The 17,497-nt window shown below is 37.3% G+C and overlaps 1 protein-coding gene across 1 annotated transcript in view; it reads right to left on the bottom strand.

Annotated features, from left to right (window-relative positions):
* The window catches only part of DOK6 (docking protein 6), a 242,683-nt gene that overhangs the window by 53,268 nt on the left and 171,918 nt on the right, over window positions 1-17,497 (bottom strand). Inside the window, exon 6 of the mRNA XM_005517298.2 lies at window positions 8,503-8,641. Within this exon, the coding sequence (XP_005517355.1) occupies window positions 8,503-8,641 (139 nt within the window). The remainder of the gene's footprint in view (window positions 1-8,502; window positions 8,642-17,497) is intronic.

Here is a 17,497-nt window from a genome sequence, read left to right as displayed (position 1 = left end):
GAAGCTCTATAGTTGCTTCATTTTATAAGAAACAGGTTTCTGAAAATAGCAGATATGAGATTAATACTAAATTAAGCCCCCTGGTGAGGTGGTTTGAGGATTATTTTTTAGTAATACTTAAGTCAACATAATTTGCTTCTCTCTTGAGAGGGTTCAATGACGTGAGCCTTCCAGCCCACTTACACAAGCGAGCTTGTTTAAAGGCACACAATACGAAAGAAAATTTCCCTTCCATATTAAATGCTTCTCTGAGGTTAGTTAAGGGGAGAGCTGGGCTTCAGTCAGACATGCAACAACCACACCATAACTACAGCAGCCATTCCTAATATATAGCTCATATCATCCACAGCTTTTAGCAAATAAGACTGCTAAACAAATCAATTTTGTTTAGGGAAAATTTCTTGCATTTCTGGAAACAAATATGAATTTCAGCCTGACAGTGGCTTTTCAACTACTTTGTTAGTTCTGTAAACATGCAATATTTTGCAAAGCACAAGAAAAGTGAAAAAAAAAATTACAAATTTGCTTATGTCACCAACCTTCAAATCCTCTTATATTCAAATGTAACTTTGTAAAATTGACATAAATGATATCTGACATTTAAGAAATAGCTCTTTAAAGAGTGCCCGAAAATGTAGATAGGTGGCTACAGGGATTTTTAAAGTGCTTTCATGTTAAATTCTCAGAAGGGTTTGCATCTTTGGATGCCTTACTATGAAAACATTTTTGCCCTGCTGCATTTAAACAAGCTAACCAGACCACAGTGACTTAAATAGAAACATCCACAGTGCAGCTGCATGCAAACATGTGTCTGAGGTGAACAGAACAGTGCTCATAGGATTCATGTACGCAGCTTCAGGATGGAGTCATAGGATGGAGCAAGCTCCATGCAAATAAAAAATTGTATCATCTCAGTTGTGAGACACATTTGCAAAGCTTTAAATACAATTTTTTGGCTGAGTTCATCCTTTATATTAGCAGTAAGGCAGAAAAGAATATGGTAACAGTATACAAAATATTCCAGAATCTTTTAAGGAGAAAAGAATGAGGGCAATTTCTTTGTAAGGATGCATATCCATGTGCTAAAGTACTTGGGGCTTAGTCCGTAGCAGAGATTTAGAGTACCTTTTTGCATTCAAGATCATCCAGCCCTATTGCTATGCATAAGAGAAATTTCCAAATTGTGTCAGACAAGGGAAGAATTGAATTTGTCCCACCACCCTCATGACTACTACCACTTCGAAAACATTCAAAACTCCAGGGCAAGTCTAGTTTCCAAATGGCAAAACGGCATTTAAATTACATCACCAGCTACCAAAATATTTGACACGCTCTTATGTAAGGATTTCCCAGCTCTGCTCTCACACCTACCCACGCCACTTACCTACGCTCCCCACAAACCTTTATGTTGTCTGCAGTGTTTGTGACATGAGGAACAGCCCTGTCCCGCCCCCATCACTTTGTAGGAGCAGCTGCACAAACCCTTGGTTGCCATAGTAAAGACTTTCCCTATTCTGTGGTTTCATTCAAACACACAGCAAAGTTCCAGGAACACCAACCACCTACGGAGTTCCTTGGAGAATCTGGACTTTACACCTCATCTGTACACCTCTGCTGACTGCAAGGTGCCATACAGAGGCACAATGAAACCCTGCAGTTCACACAGAAAGAGGGGTAAGAAAGGTCTTGACTCAGTAAGGAAAAGATTAATGGGAGACTAGTGGCTGTGGAAGTTTGAATTTCATGGTGGGATGAGGTATTTTCTTTTAGAAAGTGAATGACACCGTCTGCATAGTTTTTGAATGCTGCTGAAGTATTTGGATACAACTAATAGTCCCTTAAAAAATGCCAATGAAATAAGTCTACATTGAAGACAATATTTTCTTTAAAATCAGAAAATAAAAGAGATGCAGTTGAAAGAATCATGAACTATCACCCAGTCTGAATATCCACAGATTTCCTGCTTTCTTATGAAGCGGTGAATGTTGAAAATAGACTTGTGATGCAAGTTTAGAGATTACTGCATCCAAGTACATACAGTTTTTTGAGCCTGAAGGCCAACAGAGTCTGGAAAAATTCAAAAACTATTCTCATAGAAATCAGTAAAGATTAATGCTTAATGAATCAAGAATCCTATGGAAAATTATGGCTACTTGTGGGAATCGGGTTGACAAAACTAAAACCAAAAAGTACACAGAATCTGACTTTTGAGAAAAAAGAAACCGACAAATTAAAAATTCTTGGTGTTGCTAATCTTGGCAAAATTTATAGATCATCACAGACAGACTGACCACTGGAGTATTCCACTGCATCAGGTGAGTCTTAGACAGGCCACTAGGGAGACTTTATTTTCTGGGAAGATGGTCAAACATTGGAACAGGCTTACTAGAGAGGCAGTCAATGCCTTAAGTTGGTCAATCTTTAACAGGCATTTGGACAATGCCCTCAAAATTGTGCTTTAACTTTTGGTCAGCCCTGAAGTGATCACACAGTTGGGCTATATAACCACTGTAGATCCTTTCCAATACCCTATCCTATCCTATCCTATCCTATCCTATCCTATCCTATCCTATCCTATCCCATCCTACCCTATTAGAGAAATAAGCTTCACATCACCCATGAAAACCAAGTAAGCAACTCACCAGCTCTGTACTGCATTAAAGCAGACAGGTTTTTACAGGGTTATAAAATTTCTAGACACACATTATACAGCAGCATCATACATAGTTTCAGACGGGAAGTAGAGAACAATATTCAGCTAAGTACGCATGAATAACTGACCTGAGGCTATGCTTGCATAAAGTACATGAATTCATGAATCATCATATGTAAGAATCTTAGTACTTGAGCTTACACATAATTTGGAAAGAGAACATATTAAGAGACCAATGTGTCATGACATGGGATAATCTTTATATGAACTGTAGAATTTCCTTCTCCTGTTTCTCCTTCAGGAACTGAGTCAACTCAAACACAGTTAGACAGAATTGCAACATAAAAGAGTTTTGTTATACTAAGTAAATTACAATAGTGAAATTAAGACCAAAAGCTATATTTTAAATGTATTTATCTAAATATTTCATATATTCATTGGGTCAGCAGCATCTACTAGTATCTCTCTGAAATTGCCCTACTTCACAACTTGAAATAGTAGGTGATAGACACATTGCAATAAGACATCAATAAAAACCATAAACCAGTCAAAGCTCTGAAGATGCAGTGGCAAAGGTAGGATACTTCAAATTGAAACCATCATTATTAAATTAAAAGTTAAAGTTAAAATTAAAATTTAGAATATTTGATGTGTTTGTTGATATTTGATCCTGTAAGGTTTGATGAGTAAGCATTTAGCTTGTGACCAGATTTGAAAAGTGTGAAGATAAAGATAGTACAGACTCACAGAGCAAAGAAAAATCAGAAGTTCACTAATTAACTCATGCTGTTATTTCCTCCAGCCTCACAGTTGGTTTTTTTCCTGTTTCTAAGACAATTTACATTCATACTCCTAACTCTACAATTTTATTAATACTGTGTCTGACAACACTGTAATTTAAATTTATCAGACCAGTCTTGTGAAATACCTTCCTCATACTGATCCTTATAAGAAAAATAAAATTACTCTCAGTCTTATTCCTTAACTGCCTTCCTCTTCAATATCTCCTTAAGCCAAGTTTCATTGCCTGGTATTTGTCTTCTTTGGTACATTCATTATTTCACTGGTAATGATGTCTTTAAAAAAATAATACATAAACTCATTGATATTATATTTTTCTTTTTTTTTATAATAACAGAAATCTATCATGATAATTCACTTATATTAGGTTGAATTTAAAGACAAGACTTGTAAATAATGAGAATAGAAATATACAGATGCAGTGTTTCAGAAAGGTGTTTATCTTCTAGGAAGTGTTAAAAAGATCACAATCTAAAATGGCTTTTAGCTCTGCTGTCTAAACTAAAACAAATGTTATAGAAAACTTCCAAAGATAATAAGTTTTGAGACTTGGGCCATTATAATTTATTCCTGCATTTATCCTTCAGCCTTACTGATATTTGATTAAGTTCAGCTGGTTAACACTGACTTTAGTGCTATCTTATTTAGGCTTATTGTTTTACATATTGTGAATTTTTATTCTTTTGAGATTACATAGTAAGTTTTTACTGGCAGCTCTTGAAAGAAGTAATTTATAGAGCTACAAAGGTATAAGTATTTCCTCAGAATTCTTCCCTCATATGTGTAGTCATAACATAGGAAATCTACAGCTCTTAACCTCCCATTTTGTACCCTCCAACAACAGTGAGGGCAGAAGCTACATCAGAAGTGTTTTCAGTGGAAGTTAAATGGCAGAAGATCAAAGCTGGCATTAGAAAGGAAAATCAGATCTTAAAATTCCAATGCCATGTTGTCATTGGATTAGACAACAATTAGATAGACAAGTGCTGCTGAGAACAATTGTTCATATGCTCATATGTAAAAACCATCTGAATACCAATTCTTTCAAAAAAGATCACCAAACCCAACATCATCTCCTGATGGCAAAGGGGAGGATACTCAGCATTCTTTTAGACAAAGCATTCTTGGAGGATGAATTATTCTTCTTTCTCTCCTGAGGATAGGACAGCTGAGAAGATCTAATGGTTCGCTGCTGCTTCTGTAAACAATTCAGTTACATAATCCTGAAGAAGCTGGCTCCTTTTAGGGAGGTGGTTTTGTTTTTGGTTTTGTCTTTTTGTTTTTTGGGTTTTTTTTGCCAAACTAGCAAACTAAATTGGCTCAGTCAGATAAGCACCTAAGTTAAGAGAAAGGAAGTGGAAGGAATTTGCAGTCCAGCCTGGGGACAGGGAAGGGGTGACAGAGCTGGCTGTTAAACACCCAGAAATGCATCTTACACATCCACCATCAGACTACAGCCAGTGTGGGGGGATACAGGTCATTCCCGAGGCTAACACCTTGTTTTTGCACAGGAATTTCAAGACCAAGAATCCAACCAGACTTCTAAATGCTACAGAGAAAAAACAATCAAACACAAACAAACAAACAAGTGGTCAGAGAGGGGGAGGGCGAGAGGAAAAACCAGAGGTTTGTTCTGTGATAAAAGGAAAGTTGCTGACACTCAAATGTGGGTAACACAACAGCACAAAATAAAAGCATTTAAATAGAAAATGTGTTCTTTTTAATTTGTTATCTTTGAACTAAAACCACTAAAAACCACTGCAATATTGCTCTCTCTCCCACAAAACAATTATAAAACAGAATGATCATCTGTATTAGAGTGATCCATTGAAAAAACAAAGACTGTTACCAGTATATTCATTTTTTCCAATTTCCCTGAAAAGAATTTCAATTTAAGTACTTGCATTGGCCCAAATTTGTTATTGTCCCAAACAAAGCAAGCATAAAACACTATCACTCTGCAAATGCAACATTTCCAATTCAATCAAGAAAACCACCTGAGCTATGTTAGACCAATGTCCACTTTGCTGAATTTTTTGAATAAAATCCAGTCTGCTTTGATCTCAGTAAAACTAATAACCAGCTCAAATCCACACCTATGCCAGTGACTACTGATCTCATATTTCAGGTCTTTCTTCCAGTGTTATAATTCAAAAGGGAAATGGGCAGAAGATGAAAGTGTGCACAGGACTGCCTGCTTAAACTAACTTGGCTTCTCCTGCTAAAGGTGGCAAAAAGACAGATTTGGTACTGTACAAGCTGCCACAGAATATTTTTGCTTCTAGCCTAAGCACTTTCAAAGGTAATGGGAAAAATTATTTTACTTCTCATGTCTCTCTTATTAACAGTTATCCAGCATGTTGCTTGGCCTAAGCAAAAGATTTTTTAGCATGAAAATTAATTTATTGTTTAGCATTCTGAAACAGAATTTTTGGGTGCAGGGACCTCCATAAATGGAGCACATGTGGCCTGTGGCTGTCTGCAATACCTTTATTCTTCTCCCAGAATTTGTTTCTGGGGAATTTTTTTTGTGTGTTCTGTACTTTGTTTTTTTTTTTTTGTTTGTTTGGTTTTTTTTTGTTATTTTTATATTATCAAGGTGATGTACTTTGTATATTTACTTCGGAAGCTAATCATAATCTATATAGTTCATCAAGGTTGCTCTGGTAAAAAAGTTCAATTTGATTCCTTTTAAATATTGAATATGAATTGTATTCATTTTTTTATAATAGTTTCTAACCTACTATAATCTGGTAAAAATTAAATGAAACTTCTATATATTCATTACTTAAAACATATTAACATTTAGGACAGAATACAAATATTCATGGGAGTCCTTTTTAATAAATTATTTCTAATGATTAGAAGGAAGAAGTAATGATTACTGTTGCATATGTCAGGGAAGAGTAAAATCCGCCATGTATAGATCTATAGATATAAAGATCAAATGTCAAGCTTTGGGAAGACCCACTAAATCCCTGACTTAAAATAATCTTTTGCTTGCATTTCAATTTCAGATCGTATGGAAAAAAATACACATAGGTATTTGGTGAAATGGTTGGAATTAGATAACACTTGATAAATGGAATGGAACATGTACTTAATCTATTTGATATTTTAGATTTTGTTTCTAATATGAATAAAACTCAAATGCCGCACATGACTCAGATGATCCTTTAAATGCTCAGCACCCCACCAGTGAGAAACAGCAGTTTCCAAATCCAAACTAACATTAGTTTATTAGCTGAAGCATAAAATCAACAGGTTTTTCAGCCTCTTTTACATAGCCCACTGCAGCCTATGTGAGCCACTCCTGATGTCCCTGTGCAGATCACAGCGCAGCCTCATCCAGGAGACAAGTACATCATACACAGTGTGGCAGATGAGTCATTTCTATTTCTCAGCCTGCTCTCGCTCGGCGTTTGATATTACGTACCATATGGCCACAGCCTTCATAAATATGGTTTCAAGGAAGTCATCTGATGGCAGAATGGAAATGGCTTTGCAAAGCAGCAAAGCTGCTAATTGATGGGTGGGAGAGCTGAAAGTGATGGCTCTGTAAATGGAAAATCTTGTATGATCCTGGTCTAAGTATTTATTATGGCAGCATGAAAATGTTCTAATTTCTGTTACTGGTGTAGACAATTTAAAAGCAAACACATTATAAAACAATGATGTGTTTTCCCTGCTTTTTCCCCCTTATTCAAAGAATTTCTGGCCAGCAGAATGCAGTGGTTTTTTGCCAGCAGATCTACTACTTTACATAGTCTTCCATTTATTCTACCTTGTGTTGGACTTTCCAGCGATTGCTCCTTATTAATCTTGATTGTAAACTCTTCTCTTCCTGCACTTCCTGTCCAAAGTTTGTGCACGTCAATTATTATGCAAAGGCTCCTACTTTGTCTAGTTTTATGGAAAAATCCATCTTCTTTTTTCCATAAAGCACCAAAAATGGGCCTTTTTTATGGCTTCCCAATTCAAGTTCTCACAACAGACACGTAAAGTCTGAGAGGAACATTCAATGCAGCAGACTTCTGACATGGAAAACTAAGTATTTTTCTAGTTTATTTTTCAGTGAATAAGGAAAACTGGGGAAGTTGTGACTAGATGATCTTTAAGGTCCAGTTGTACCCCTTAGCATTTCCTGATTGGTTCTCTGACTTATCTGAGGAGTAATTAAGAAAAGTTGAACACTGGGGTCTTACATTGGTCCTTGCAAGAGCCTTTGTGTCAGCAGTGTGAGAAAGATATTTTGACACTGGTGGAGTATGGGGGATAGATCCATATAAGTCATGTTTGCATGACTGGAGACACATACAGTATGGATGAGGGAAAGAAGAAAATGCCACAATTAACCTGAAATCTCTGTCTAGGGAAGAAGATATGCAGAGAATCGTGGTCATCTCAGGGGAAAAGCAAGCAGACTAGGTTGCCTGGCCTGAAAGTCAGCTTTCCAGAACAATCATTAAAAACCATCTCTACTTCTAATCACACAGGGAACGCTTTTTTCTTAAAAGAGCACCAAATTTTTCTATAGTTGTCACTTATACACAACTTGTGCAAACTGGAAATTCTGAACACAAAATAATAAAATAGCTCTATTTGAACTCAATTGCATTGCTGCTTATAATGTAGGGGAAGTAATTTCTTTCAGGGATTAAGAAAAACAGAACACATCTGCTGTCACATAGACATGTTTATACTGGGTTTTTTTCCACCTGTGAGGCCACAAGGAGCAATTAAAACTCATTCATCAGTAGCCAACACAACAGCTAAAGGTTTAATATTTGAGCAACAGAACCACAGTTTCAGAGAAGGTGACCATGGATCTCTTGTCTAATGGTATCCCCTGTTCCAAAAAGTCACCTACCATTGTACAGAAGATTGTACATTGTACAGAGGATCCCTGACAATGAAAATACATAAATCTGAAAGTCTGTTTTGTCTTAGTCACACAGCTGATACTATTACAGTTACAGTTGAATCCAGCAACTTTGGTTTATTACCAATTTTTATAAGTTTAAAAACTTTTGGTAAAAGGACCTTACCCTTGCCTTCTGCTCCATTTCCATCATTAATCTTTCATGCTGCTCAGCTATTGCCAGTGTTGCAGAATGGACTTTCTGATATATCATTTCTCCTTCTCGTGTTTGAAAAGTGAACAGCCCTTCTCCCGTGTCACACATCCTGCAGGGAAATTTAAGCAGAACGGAAAGAAAAACAATGAGTATTGTGTAATTTTTATCTAACTATTATAAAAAGTGCATACCTTACAATAGCAAATGCAACTTTAGAGACGTAGTTAAACTCTGAAATCCAAAACACCAAACATCTGTAGTTATTTTTACCATCAGAGAGAGACATATTCCAAGAGGTGGGCAGAACTTCATTAACATATTTTTTAAATTCAGTTTCAATCATCATCTGGATAGTGAAAAAGAAGTTTTAGAGTGGAATAAAAACTTGAGTTAATAGACAGTTACTTCTGTCATTTTTTCCAAATGTCTGCACCAGTAAGTGGGAGCTAAATTTAATTATTTTAATCAATTGATGCCAGAAATATGTAGTACATTGTGACTTTGAAAAGCTGATATTTTAAGAGAACACTGACCAACTTAAAATGCCATTATGGTTAATCACTACAAAGATGATGTATTGAAATACAGCATTAAAAGTGTTAAATTATTACTACCTCTGCCAGTACATTTATGTGAGGCAGCATCCAAAGCTATCCTGATAATTACAACAGCCATTCAGGCCATTTGAGAATAGAACAGTTTCTGATTTAAAAGAAGATTAAATAATGTAAAAACCCCTCCAGAAATAAAACTAACTTATTCTTTTGAGAGACCAACTGCTGTCATCCTTATCTGTGATATCAGTGTGGCATTATTCTGAGAAAGAGGAGTGGTACACAGTAAATACAATGACAAAAAGGTCTGGGAAATACAGGAAATGGAAACAGGAAATAATGTTAGATTGCCATGACCATGTGACCATTACTTGGAGGACTACTGGATGCTGTTAATCAGTGGTGCAATTCAATGGATTTATATTAGTAGTTCCAATATTATCAGTGTCTGATTTGTGTATTTTTATAGAGTACTTGCAATTTAAGAAATGGAATTTTGAAAATCCTTTTTATTTGGTCTGATACCTCCTGTAAAGATTTTCAATTATCTGTGACAGAAAACTGTTGACTTGAGTCACTGATGTATAACATACATCAACAATAGAGAGATTTTGATTTGCCTTAAAATACCAGATTCCTTTAATGTTTTGGACGCTTACATTATTTTTAAGGAAAACTAATTTTGTTAATATCCCAGCACCTTCAGCATGGTCCCCAAAAGCCCCAAACATACAAAATTAAAAAAATTTAGAAAAACGTGTCCCAAATGGTTCAACATTCAAACAGGTTTTAAATATTATTATCTTTAGAATTTGTATCCCAGATTCTGTATAATTATTCATGCATTAAATTTTACCAAAAAAAAAAAAAAATCCCATCAAATGAACACACAGATCTATCTTATTTTAATTAAATAATAAATATATGTCGACTACATTACATGCACACATGAACACACACAATTATAATGCAGATTTTTGAAAAGAGAACACTTTTTTTCACAAGACTTATCTTTTTTTTTGTGAAATTCGAATATGACTTCCTAAACAATTTCGTTAAAAAAGCCATCTGAACAGGACTGTTGTGCTACATAAGGGACTGCTGGGAGTTCAGCAACTGTATCTGATTTCAAGGTTGGCCAGTGAAAACAAAACCTTATTAACACTTACAAAATCTTTTCCTGTTCACTGGAGGAGACATGCTACTTACTCTGAGCCTCATACAAAGAACTTATGCATGTCTGTGTTTGGGAAGAACAGAAAGTATCAGAAACAGAAACAGAGGTACTTCTGGAAAATACCTGGTGAAAATACTTTGTAATGATGAACTGAGGTACTGAAAAGAAATTCATAGTCTTTAACAATACTCAATTAACAATATTATCCATAATTCTGGAATAATGTAAGTTTTCTACTTTAAAAAATATAAATAAAATAAAATACATTTTATAGATAGGTATTACTTAATCAGTGTTAATGTGATGTGCTAATTAAGAGATTAAAAAAAGAGCTTTTTGTATTAAATTCTAATGGAGATCAAGATCCCTGCTGTAAACATTTAAGATAGATTATATCCTTAGACACAGTCCTCCAAAGAGCTTCTGGTGGAAATAAAATGTCCCCAGAGTTTTGTGACATTATGGCAACAGCCTTTCAGATCCCTCAGGGCATCATATAGCCAGTACTCTGCTTTTGTGTAAAGAGATCTTAATAAAATTCAAACAGCGTGAAATGGAAAGTCTGGAAAAAAGAATGAGGTTTCAGAAACTGAAAGAAAATATGATCTTTTTGTTGGTTTCAGAGGATGAAAAATCCTACCGAGATAAAAACAAGGAAGCAGGCAATGGGGCATGATTAACATTCAGGATTTAGCTGCCTGTTTTCACCATGCAAAACCCAACCACCCCCAGTGCCTACCAGAGCAAGGTCTGTCCCTGGCTGGAGGCACTGGTGCAGGCTGTGGCACTGCCCTGGCCCCTCGTCCACTGCAAAGGGCACTGCCCTGCTTCCAGCCTCAGCTGTGGTGGACATGTCACACCAGTGTTGGAAAGTCATTGCCACCAGCCTTCCCGTGAGGTTTTCCCTGGCTAATGATGGATGGTGTGCACACAGCTGCTCAAAATTGGAGGTGAAGGAGAATTATGGACATCATTTTTTAAAGTGTGTAATTCCCCTAGCTCGATTTGAAGTTTAATAGGACTTAATGCCCAAAGAATAAAGCAGTTGTTACTTGGCACATCTGAACCAGGTGAAAGCAGCAAAAATTGTTAGCATAAAACTTTCTTCCATTTAATCTTATGAATAATCTGCCTCCCAAGGAGATGAATCCCTTTGCCATAGTAAGGTTTTCCTGTTCATTTCCTCAGAGCATTATTCCTTTATTCAGGTGAAAATCCAAGTTTAGAACTTCTAGTCTAGTCTAGTCCTGCCTATTTTTCTGTTCTATTTTGTTCTATTCTAGTTATATACCAAGATCGGTAGCCTCATTAGGGTTCGTTTCAGTCTTTCTAGAACAAGGAAACACAGCCTAAAATAGAAGCACTCCGAACAATGATGAAGATGGGGACAGGGAAAGGGTGCTCTCGGAAGCTTTAGGGTTTTGCCATAAAAGCAAAACATTTACATATCTGGCCAACAGGAACAGACAAGCCCATGAGCTGAAGCAAGACTTGTCTTGTTCTATTTATAGTCCAAACAAAGAACAGAAAACTTTATCTCTATGGCCCTTCTAGATGCCAGATAACTGTCCCTATAAAGCTCGTTTAGCCTTGCTAACGTGTTCCTAATTTCTCTATGTTCAAAGCATAATTGGTTGATCAGTTGCCCAATTTTATCCTAACTTTTACATGTCCTAAAATCACTTTTGAGAAAAGGCAGGACAAAGGTCTGGGCCTCTTTTTCCCTGGTACTGTTGCAGTTAAGCAATGCAGTCCTACCAACTCAGTATGACCTGCACTGTCAGAAAAATGTCACTGATTTTGTGTACTTTAATTTTTTATGAGATATTTGCAGTCTGCAGGTGCTTGAAAAACGCCGATCTATTTCTGTGTTTTTCTTTAAAACAGGGATGTCATTAACCTATGCTTTAAGATATTTAAGGATTCAAGGCATTAAAATGTTTGAAGTGCTTTGACTGAAATACAAAAGTGGATTTTTTTTCATATATTATGACAGAAAGATATAACTGGACAGACAGTGACACCACTAGATAAACAGTGCTGCAAAGAGTTGCAATTTTTTTAATTCCTTAAATACTGCAACAGCTTTCCACAGCTATCACAATTAGCAGATCTGGTTTAAGAACCAGGAGAAAGAATAGAAAGAATGTGAGAGCCCAGCTTTTGCCCTAGGACAAACTGAATTCAGAGATCAGATTCAGAGATCAACAGTGAAAGTTCTTGCTTTCACTGAAGGTAGAATTTCTGTTCAAGCCAAAGAGATTTTCACACCACTATTGCCAGACATTTTTCAACATTTCCCAAATTCATATAATGGCTTCCCATTGCCTTTGCTCACTGTGTAACTTATGCCATTTAGATAAGAATCAACACTATATATTAACCATGTAGAATTCCCTTCAAAAAGAAAACTTCGTTGATTTGACCACAATTTACAAAAAAAAAAAAAATTCCCAGATAGAAATTCATGCTGTCATGTCATGGGTGAAGTATTTTAAAAGTTTAACAGTGTGATATCCAGCAACTGCATGAGAAGACAAGAATTAACTTTAACTCTTCATAGATCTACTTGTAACTTCTAATGAATTTGAATGATTTCTTTTTATCAACAAATAATTAAGGATTAAAGAAATAAAGGCTGATTTATATACTCAAAAGTATAACAAATTACATACAAATAACTAAGAAGAGGTAAACATCCCCACATAGAGACTGAAGAAACATCATCAGATGTTTACTATTAATAACTCTACCAATAACTACAGATACAAATAATTAATAGTTAATAACTATCTTACTTTAGCATTTCTAGACTTTAGATTCATAAATGAGAACAGATCATGAGTATGTAATGTCCAGTTACCTGTACCAAACTGGCTGTAATTGCTGTTGCATACTTCACAGCAAGAGTTTGAAAAATAGTTTCATGAAAAGAGTGTAGCTGCTTACTCAGACACTTTGAGGCCCAAAAATAAGGTTCATAAAATCACAGAATCCCATACTTGTTAGAGTTGGATGGGACCTCTGGAAATCATCTAGTTCAATTCACCCTTCTAATTCAGGGTCACCTAGAGCAGGTAACACAGGAACTTGTCCCGTGAGTTTTGAATATCTCCAGAGGGGGAGACTTTATGACCTCCCTGGGCAGCCTGTTCCAGTGCTCTGCCATCCTCAATGTAAAGAAGTTCTTCATGCTGAGGTGAAGCTTCTTGTGTTTCAGTTTATGACCATTTACTCCTTGTCCTGTCACTGGGCACCACCAAAAAGAGTCTTGCACCATCCTCTTGGCCAGCTTTGAGATGTTTTTATGTATTGATGCAAACCCCTCTCAGACTTCTCCAGGATAAACAGGCCCAGATTCCACAGTGTCTCCTCATAAGAGAAATGCTCCAGACCCCTCACCATCTCTGTGACCCTTCTGAACCCTCTCCAGTAGCTCCTTGTCTTGCACTGAGGAGCCCAGAACTGGACACAGCACTCCAGATGTGGCCTCCCTAGGGCTGAGCAGGGGGGGAGGATCACCTCCCTCAGCCTGCTGGCCACACTCTTCCCAATGCACCCCAGGATCCCATTGGCCCTCCTGGCCACAAGGGCACTGTTGGCTCATGATCAGCTTGTCACCCATCAGGACTCCCAGGTCCTTCTCTGCAGAGCTGCTCTCCAGCAGGTCAGCCCCCAGCCCGTGCTGGTACCTGCAGTTGTTCCTCCCCAGGTGCAGGACCCTGCACTTGCTCTTGTTGAACCTCATTTGGTTTTTCTCCATCCAACTCTCTGGCCTATCAAGGTCCCACTTAATGGCAGCAGAGCCTCCAGCTGTATCAGCCACTCCCCCAGTTCTTTTCAGATCATCATTAAACCCACTGAGGGTACATTCTATCCCTTCCTCCAGGTCATTGATAAACTGAGTAAGGCCAGACCCAGTATTGATCCCTGGAGAATGACACTGACTGCAGGTCTCCAGCTGGGTTATACTGCTCTGATCACGACCCTCTGAGCTCTGCCTTGACCCACCTCACAAGTGCTTAGCTAGCTAATGCTCATTTCCTGTATGCCAAAGGAGGTAGTCAGATGGCACATATGGGACCAGGCCTGTTACTTCTAAGACAAGTAATAAATAAAAGTCAGCCTTTCTTTAAAGCCTTGAAGCTGTGGCTGTCAGTCATGAAAAAAACTAATTGGTATGCACTATCTAACTCTGAACTGACACTAACTTCTTGTGTTGCTACAGCTTTGATTTTTTTAAAAGTGGTGGAAACTAGCAGTTTTGCCTCCAATTTAATTAGATTATCAGTGGAGACACACAAACACTATCTCTCTTGTGGTATCTAACTTTTGTTCTTCCCTTGTTTGTTGTTATCTTAACTTGAGCTAAGCCATTTTGACAGAAATCCTGTTTCTTCTTTGTGTGCAAGGACGATACACACAGCATACACTAAAGACAGCCAGCTAAGCAGCAGACCTCACTATAAAATGAATGCAAAGCTTCCCTGAGGGTCCAAATTCTTCGCTCATTCCAGCCTTCAACACATGCTAGCTTGCTTCCTGCCAAAGTTGCTCTTTTCTGAGAAAACAAAACAACACAAAAAAATAAGGAAAGCAAATAAACTCTTTGTGGCAGGAGCATATTTAGATAAAAAGCTCCCTTTATGCCTAGGAATACTTTTCAAGACAACTGAAAAATAAACTATGCATGTTTTTATGAAATTGTAATTTAACTTCTATGTTGAAAGTATAGAAAAACAAAGGCAGAAAAAAGGAAATCCTTATAAAAATTTCTGCCTTACTATTGAACAGTCAAAAAAGGGATACTTTGTGGGGGGAATCCATAAGGAAAAAAGGAAAATTCATAAACAGAATATGTATGGGACCTAGGAAAGTTCTATTGGTGAAGCAGAGAGAAGACCATTAACAGAAAATGTGCACAAAGTGTAAATGATTCAGGTATGCAACTTTGGAAGCAAACATGGTGAGAAAGACCCAAGGCTGGGACAAGGTTGGTGAAAGCAGGGAAAAGTCCTGTGAAAAATCTGTGTTCAGGAAATGAAGATCACCAAGGTGAAGCACAGCAACAATACAAAGTGCAACATCCAGAAGGAGTAAACAGAGAATCTAAGTGTGGTCTGTTACAGATTCCCTATAAGAATAATGAGTTAAACTGCCATGCCTCGCTCTCAGCATTTTAGAGTTTTATCTGGAGCATCAAAAGGATATCCTGGAAATTTTATGATCTGAGAAGCAAATCATTAAAATTTTCTAATATATGAGGCGTCTGCCTGCCTCCCTTAATCATGGTTATTTACCAGCAAGGATATACAACAAGAAAAAATCAATTATGCATGCTATCTACTAATTGCCAGCCATAGACATTCCACCATGACACTCATTGCCATGTTTTTTCACTTATGCTGAGGTGGGAAATTTTACAGTGTTCTTGAATATGCTTATGAGATATAGAAAGTGGAATATCCTCGAATTTGGCCTGAGTTAATACAGGGAACTTTGAATATTATCACACCTCTGATATGGCTCAGTAACGTGATTATGGAGCTTAGCCCTGAAGATTTGTTCAAGGTCAGATCTTGTGCTACTTGAGTCATTCTCAGTGTTGTCAGCTAAATGCACTAAGGGATCTCCACGCTATCAGTGTAGCTTTCCTACTAAAGCCATTTATAGAAACATTTTGCAATTCTGAGAAGGAAAACGTTCACAGATGGAGTGGAAATGATTGATGATGATTTGCTGCCAGGTAGGTGGAACTCCACCACTCAGAGGAATCTAGCAGTCCTTCTCTGATATTACCTAGAGGATCTAAATGCATTCTAAGTTGCAAATCTTTTAAAGATCTTATGGTAACAAAAATCTTATGTGCTAGGCTGATGAATACACTGCTAGTCTTTCTGAGCAGAGATGTGATACCCTAAAAATTTTCCCCCTTACAGGAAGACTTATAGCAGGACTCTCTTTGTGAGTGAATAGTATTTTTTCATTATAAGATTATTTATTTTCTGCCTAAACTAGAAACCATTTAAGACATCTAATATATCAGAAACAAAAATTTTCTCATGAAAACATGTTTTTCTTTGTTTTGTCCAATAGGACACATTTCTCTACAGTACTGGTGGTAATTATGCCTCTTGAGATACTTTTTTTTTTCATTGACTGTACTGCCTCTACAGCCACTGTCTCTGTGATGCCCTATGTGATAGTACACTTAGATCACTGGGGCTTATGAGGGATACCAAACCATTTCTCCATGCCAGATGCTTTCCACTTTTTGCTTAATGGAAGTGCAGAAAGTGGGCTGAGACTTTGTCTGGATTATTGTCCACCAGCACTATAATCTTCTATGTCATCTCCACGGGGTTGACCCCTGTCTATCATAGGACACAGTGGAAAAAGGTATACTTTAGTTTTTTTCCTGAGGTTCAGTTTTGATAAGGAGGATTCTACCTGGGACTTATTTCAGATCTCTTTTATTTGGTTGCTAAGAAGCCATCCCTACTCTTATCATTAAAATGTTCTTGTTTATATTAATTTATTTGATATACCAGAATAAAATTAGCTAGTGCTGAAGAGTTAAAGACAACAAATAATCCTTAATGATCATTGCAGTATAAAAAGCAGAAAACTGGACTCAAAGTCATGCATAAAAGGTGGAATGTGGAGACTGACGTGCAGTTATGAAATATATCCATATGTAATAGCAAACATGCTGTGCAGAGGTTCTGTTTTCTATTTCCTAGATCCTAGAAACTAAGCTATGGTGTGAAGCCAGGTGTCCAACAAATCTGCTCTATCACTCCTGAGCTGGACAGAGGAGATAAAATATAAGGAAAGGTGTCTGAGTTGAGATAAGGACGGGGAGAGATCCGCCACCAGTTACTGTCACAGGCAAAGCAGACTCAACTTGGTGAGAGTATTTGAATTTATTGCAAATCAAATCAGAACAGGCTGATTAAACCCAAATCTTAAGAATATTGTCCACCCACCCCTTCTTTCCTGGGCTTACTTTTATTCCTGATTCTCTACCTTGCTCCCTCCAGGCGCAGGAGGATGGGGAGAGGGGGCTACCATCCATTGATTGTTTCTGCTGCTCTCCTCCTTCTCAGTGGGAGGACGCCTCAAACTCTTTCCCTGCTCCAGCATGGGATCCCTCCCACAGGAGACAGCCATCCATGAACTTATGCTACATAACTCTGTCCCATAGGCTGCAGTCCTTCACAAATTGCTCTGG

The sequence above is a fragment of the Pseudopodoces humilis genome, chromosome 1, assembly GCF_049639895.1.
Source record: "Pseudopodoces humilis isolate 2021_Gansu_Grassland_sample_001 chromosome 1, ASM4963989v1, whole genome shotgun sequence".
NCBI classification, from domain to species: domain Eukaryota; kingdom Metazoa; phylum Chordata; class Aves; order Passeriformes; family Paridae; genus Pseudopodoces; species Pseudopodoces humilis.
This window is presented reverse-complemented; position numbering and strand designations above follow the sequence as displayed.